Source organism: Marmota marmota, unplaced genomic scaffold, assembly GCF_001458135.2.
Source record: "Marmota marmota marmota unplaced genomic scaffold, marMar, whole genome shotgun sequence".
Taxonomy (NCBI): Eukaryota; Metazoa; Chordata; class Mammalia; order Rodentia; family Sciuridae; genus Marmota; species Marmota marmota.
Genome location: NW_026000241.1, coordinates 2328333 through 2334429, shown reverse-complemented (window position 1 = coordinate 2334429; position 6097 = coordinate 2328333). Strand labels below are relative to the sequence as shown.

The 6097-nt window shown below is 62.1% G+C and overlaps 1 protein-coding gene across 1 annotated transcript in view; it reads left to right on the top strand.

The window, feature by feature from the left end:
• The window catches only part of Cacna1a (calcium voltage-gated channel subunit alpha1 A), a gene marked incomplete at its 5' end in the record, with an annotated part of 153626 nt that overhangs the window by 53797 nt on the left and 93732 nt on the right, over positions 1–6097 (top strand). Inside the window, one exon of the mRNA XM_048795338.1 lies at positions 789–935. Within this exon, the coding sequence (XP_048651295.1) occupies positions 789–935 (147 nt within the window). The remainder of the gene's footprint in view (positions 1–788; positions 936–6097) is intronic.

Genomic DNA, 6097 nt, shown 5'->3' with positions numbered 1-6097 from the left:
GTAATATTTCTTTTAGAAACACGTCTGACATTTTTACCATAATGTCCCACCCACCCCGACCGACTGGTCACAGCCTGACTCAGAACCGACTTCTAGAACTTTCCACCATTTGTGCCCACCATCGTCCTCGGGGCTCTTGAGACTCTGAAGCAGAGCTTCTCGCCCAGGGGTCTCTATCCCGTGAGGGACATTGGCGGCGTCTGTGATGTGGGACAAGGAGGCGGGTGCTGCTGGCCTTGGGCTGCGTGTCACCTTGTCATCCTATAGGCACAGGGCCTCGCCCCAGTGTCCCCACCCCAGCTGTCCATAAGGTTTCACTGTGAAGCCCTCCCTGGGGTCACCCGTCACTCTGTCCCTCCCTGGGACTGCCGTGGCCACCAGGCCTGCCGGGGACATCCCCGGAGCGGCCTTCACCAGGTGCCCCGGGGGACAGGTGGGTCCCCACACCCCGCGGCTGCGCCTGTCGTCCAGGTGCCCTGGTCAGTGGCCCTGGGAACCTCCCGGCCAGCCGGTCCTTCCTGCCCCTTCCCTCCCTGGGTGGATCCCCCCGAGGTCACCTCCTGTGTCACCCTGGGCCTGCTGGGCCTGGGGCCATGAACTGAATGACCTCAGACCACAGAAACAAGCTGTCCCTGCTGCTGGGGGCCAGAAGCTGCCGTGCAGAGGGTCCTCACAGCCAACCCCCAGCCACCCGGGGGGACCCTCCCTGGCCTCTCCCAGCTCCTGGGGGCAGACAGTCCTGGTGGCCCTGTTGGCAGATCCACAGTGGCTGTCCCTCCTCCTCCTAGATCAGACCTGCCCTGTCCATCATGACCTCAGCTCAACCAACGACATCGACACGACCCCGATCCCAGATAAGGCGGCCTCCTGGGCTCCTGGGAGTCAGGACCTCAGCTCCGGGGCACAGTCCCATCTACAGCCCCCTAATACCCGAGGTGCCCCTGAGCCTCTCCTGGGCTCCTCCCAGATGGACATCACCCACTGGGCACAGGGGCCCGCACCCACACTCCCAGCGACCTGGGAGGCCGAGGCGGGAGGATCTCGAGTTCGAGGCCAGCCTCAGCAACAGCGAGGCCCTGAGTAGCTCAGGGAGACCCCGTCTCTAAATAAAATGCAAAACAGGGCTGGGGTGGGGCTCGGTGGTCGGGCGCCCCGAGTTCAATCCCTGGTGTCCCCCCCAAAAAAAAGCCAGCGTGCTGTCACCTGAGGGGACTTCCCCTGGTGGCGGGAGGTTCTGCCCATATTACCGCCATTTGCCGCTTCTCTTCATGATGACTAAGTGCCCCATTTCCCGTGGACGTGAGGAAATAGAAGGGGTTTCCATTTTCTGTGCAAATCCGTGGGCCCTGCTAGACTCTGTCCCTGGCCCCGGAGAATCTCCGTCTGACAGGAAAGGGCTATCACAGGTGGCTCCTGTCGGGTCCCGGGAGGACGGGCTGGAGCTGGAGCTCAGGGGCAGAGCCCTTGCCCGGCACGTGCGGGACCTTGGGCTCCATCCCCAGCTGTGGAAGGACCAGGGCGCGGGTAGTTCAGCCAGTGACCGTCTCAGGTCCCACCACAGACGCCAACAGTGACCTAGACGACCTCTGTCTTCTAGATGAAGAAACTGAGGCTCACAGAGGTCCCCTAGACAGCAGAAGAGTCACGTCCAACGCAGCCTTGGGCTCTGTCCTTACTCCTCCCGTCTCTCTTCCTTGTACATTTTCCTCCTCTCCCACCTCCTCCTCTCCTTGCTCTTCCTCCTCCTCCTCCTCCCTTCCTCTTCTCCCTCCTCCCCTCTCTGTGCTCTTTCTGTCTCTCTTTCTCTATTTCTTTCCCTTGGATAATGCCAATGAAGGGAACAGCAGAAACGTATTCAGCTGGCGCTCACAGATGCATGTCCCTTTACACGTAGTCACTGACCGTCGGCTCTGATCTTTGACATAAGCCTGGTCTTATTCACTGATATTTGTCTTGTCCAATATCAAAGTAGTTGACTTTGGGGACAGTCGGTCCCCGTTTATCCAAGACGTTTATCAAACGAGTCCTGTATGCAGGTACACTGTCAGTGCCTACTATGTGCAGGCACTGGGGTGCTGGCGTGTTAGTGGGGGAAGCGGGTGATCCGTGAGATAAGGGCGAATGGTGAACGTGAATCACGGGGGGCCGTGAGGGTCCGGCGGTCTCCACGGCAGGGACTGGTCCACAGACAAACCCCAGAGCCGTCGGCTGCGTGCCAGTGGGGATCCGGGGACTGGACCCTGTTACCCTCTGCGTCCGAGATGGTGTTAGAGGGCAGTGAGAGCGTCGGAGAAGACCCTCGATGGGGAGCCTGTGGGTATCTCAGGGAAGGGCAGCCAGGGGTCAGAACCACCAGTGCAAAGGCCCTGGGGTAGGAGTGTCCTGGCATTTGTGAGGAGTGGTGCTGCTGCCCATGTGGCCAGAGGGGAGCTAACGAGGGCAAGAGTGGCCACTGGTGAGGCCAGGGAGCGGACACGCCTCCTAGGCTGACAGCCCACGTCATTCATCATCCAAACCAGGACAGTTTTGAGAGTAAGTGGAGAAAATAGAACTCAAAAAATAATTACCGGCCGTGACGTGTCCACACCGGGTATAAACTGGGACGTGCAGCCTCCCTCCAGGCCACGGTCAAATCGACCCCATTTTTACCTCATACACTGGGGAATTGGGTGTCCTGAGCCGGGGGACTGGTTTTTTAACATCTTCTATCCTGATTTTCTGAATGAGCCAGGCTTAAAAAATCAGAGGAAAGTAAACCATAAGGTCAAGGGCGCTTCAGGGGACAAGGCCGTTGCCGTGAGTGAGCAGCCTCTACCTGAGCTCCTCGGTGCTGGGCACCAGGCTGACGGTCCAGCCCCAAGGCACATCCTCCCCTCGCTGGGCCCAGAGGCAGGGCCTGAGGGGGATGGGGTCAGGGAGGCACGTGGTCAGCCCGAAGGGGCACCACCCACGTGGCGGTGGCTGAGCCCCCCTCCGACTGTCAGGGAGGGGCCTGCACAGGGAGCTGGGATGCACTTCTGGTTACCATGGTAACACAGGATCGTGTGTGCGCCGTTCAGCCGGGGCTTGGTGAGCACCTACTATGTGCCCCGGTGTCTTCTGGGGACCACGCGGGAAGCATGTCCACCCGCGGGGAGCTCACACTCAGGCAGCCTTGAAGTCGAACATCAACAAGATCAATCAGAGGGTGAAACGGGCCAGAAAGAGGACGAGACCTCTGGATGGACTGGGGGAGGGCCGGGTCCCTCCTTCCGGAGATCGTCCCCGTGGGGCCACCCTCAGGCTGGGTGAGGGGAAGGGATCAGCTGAGCCGAGGCCTAAGGGGAAGGGAATGGGGTCAATGGGCTGGCTCATAGTGACCTTGAACTTGGCTCTTTGGGGAATTTCTTTACCCAACGTACAGGAGACACCCTTCCCCACACCTACCTCGTCAGGGGGTGAGTGTGAAGGTGTCTTTCGAGAAAGGCCTTCGAGAGCAAAGGATCAAAGGGTGTATCTGTCAGGGCGGGGGAACCTGCCGCAGTAACGAGCATCCCCAAGCTCCATGGTCTCAGCAAGGGCTGTGTTTCCTGCGCGCTCCGGGTCCAGCACAGGTGACAGTGGGGAGGAGGGGACCCTGCTGAGGTGCCACTAGGGGCCTTGCTAGTGGAGAACCATGCCAGGGACTGTTCCGGACACCCCCGGAGAGTCTCACTCTGCAGGTTCAGCCCTCTGACCTAAACAGCGGCCCAGATCTCTCCGCCCACTCCCTGTTGGCTGGCGCCCATCCACACGGCCCTCGGCCACCCAGGAAGGGCCACCTCGCCCTATCGCAGGACATAGGTGTGCCCAGAGCTGATGGCGGCTAGGGTTCCAGGCAGCAGAACGTGGACAGAAGACAGGGCCATCTGTCACCAGGTCCCCCGGCCGTGTCAGTGCACTGACCAGTGAGCAGCCACCCTCCGACCTCCGCCCAGCCCGGGTGCCCACAGCTGCCCTTCGCCTGACCCCAGGAGGGCGTAAGAGCCAGCAGGGGCGCCCTGCCGACCTGGGAGCGCTGGCCGTGCCGCTGCCCCTGCACAGTTCATTCCTCCTTGGCTCCCGAGCTCCCTCCGTCCAGAGCTGCCCCGGCCCCGCCAGCCTCTCCACAGGCTGCTGGACCTGGAGGACGTTCCCAAGAGAAAAGGCCCCGGTGACATCGGGCAGCAGGGCCAGCCCAGGCCCAGGAGGGAGGTGCGGGCCCGGCTTGCGGTGCAGGCGCCCACCCGCAGGGAGCGGGCCACGACTCACCCAGTCACTCGACAAACGCGGCTGAGCACCAGCTGCAGACAACAGGGTGCTAGGAGCAGGGGACACACCTGCGCCGTGTGGCTCCGGAGAGACAGCAGGAGGACGCCAAGTGCAGAGCTGGCGGAGTGCTGGGGACCAGAATGAGGGGCGGAATGCTGAAGGGCCATCAAGGGGGACCTCTCCCAATAGGAGCCCTGAGCCGCAGGCCGTAGGGGGAGCCGGGTGAGACTCGGGGGGAAGCACCGTTCAAAGGCCCTGGGGTAGGACAGTAGCCGGCCTGCTGGAGGCCCCAGGGAGCCCTATGGGGTAATCTGGGGAAGAGACAAGGGCGGGAGGTGACAAAGTAGGAGGACCACCTCTGCCCTTTTTTTGGTGACTGTATTCATTTCCTGTAACTGTCACAATGAAAGGCCACAAACAGAGTGGCTTAAAACAGCAGAAGTGTGTTCTTCTCGCAGTTCTGGGCTCCGGAGGTCCAACATCAAGGTACCAGCAGGGTCTTGGTCCCTCACAGACCTGGGGGGGGACCCGTTCTGGCCTGTCCCTGGCTTCCAGGGCTCTGCAGGCAACCTCGGGTACTGCCCTGGCTGTGGGTCACGGTCCCAGCGCGGCCTGCGTCCTCCCTCGGGTCCCCGCAGTGTGCCCGTGTCTGTACCCAGGTCCGCCTTTCATAAGGACGTCAGTCCTGCCCCCGCTAATGGCCTCATCCTAACTTGGTGACACTGTGGAGGCCCTTCGCAGAGTTCGCGGGTCCCGGGGGTCAGGACGTCTGCGCGTCCTGTGCGGAGAGACTCAGAGTGACACCAGCAGGACGGTGGCCTGTGATGCTGCCCCTCCCCCTCCCCCACTCCTCTCAGGGTGTATGACAGGACTGACCGGGCTCCCCGAGGGCCAGCGTCCCTGGGCGGCTGTTACTGTCCTGGGCAGCACGTCACAGGGCCCACCAGGGACCCAGACGTGGGCAGATGCGGGTTTTGTTGGCAGCTTCTGAGACGGACGGACAGACGGACGCACTGGATGCAGGGGCCTCCGCTGCTCCCCCTGTTTGCTCCTGTCCCTGTCCCCACACCCCCAGTCTGTCCCCTGTCACCAGGCCCTGGTGACAGTGCCCCTCCTTCTCCCTGGCTGCTTCAGGGCTGGCTCCCTGGGCTATATTTAGCCCCGAGAAATGGGAACAGGAGCCTCGGCCGCCGCAGAGCTGGGGGCAGAGACCAGCCCTGCCTTCGCCAGCCATGCCCTGCGGCTTCCAGCCTCTTCCAGAACGTTCCACGGGAAAAGCACTTCCAGGCTTAGAGCCAGGGCGTGGACTCCTGTGTGGACCTTCATCACCCGAATCCTGTCCAGGTCCCGTCCAGGCTGACCTCTCCTCTCCCTCTCTCCCTCTCTCCCCCACCCCTCATGGGGGCAAAATACGTACAACATAACAATCTACCTTCTCTTTCTGGAGGGTGGGTGCAGGGATTGAACTCAGGGGCACTTGGCCACTGAGCCACGTCCCCAGCCCCCTCAGCTGCTGCTGACTGCGCGGTTCCGTCATGTTGGGCAGGTCCTCTGCTGTGTGGCCGTCGCCCGCCCCCAGCCCTGGTGCCGCTGTGGCCTCCCTGCACTGGAGCTCTGCCCCCGGGACCCCACGTGCTGCCCTGCGTCTGATCTGGCGGCTCCGGGCCTCGGGTGGAGCCTGGGGTGGCTCCGGCTTCACTGAGCGGGACGTCCTCCGGGCCGTCTGGATGGCAGAGCGTGCCGACCTCCCTTCCTTCCCAAGACAGAGTTCACTGAAAACAAGACCATTTTAAGATCCGTAAAATAAACACACAGGAAACTCCGCGGC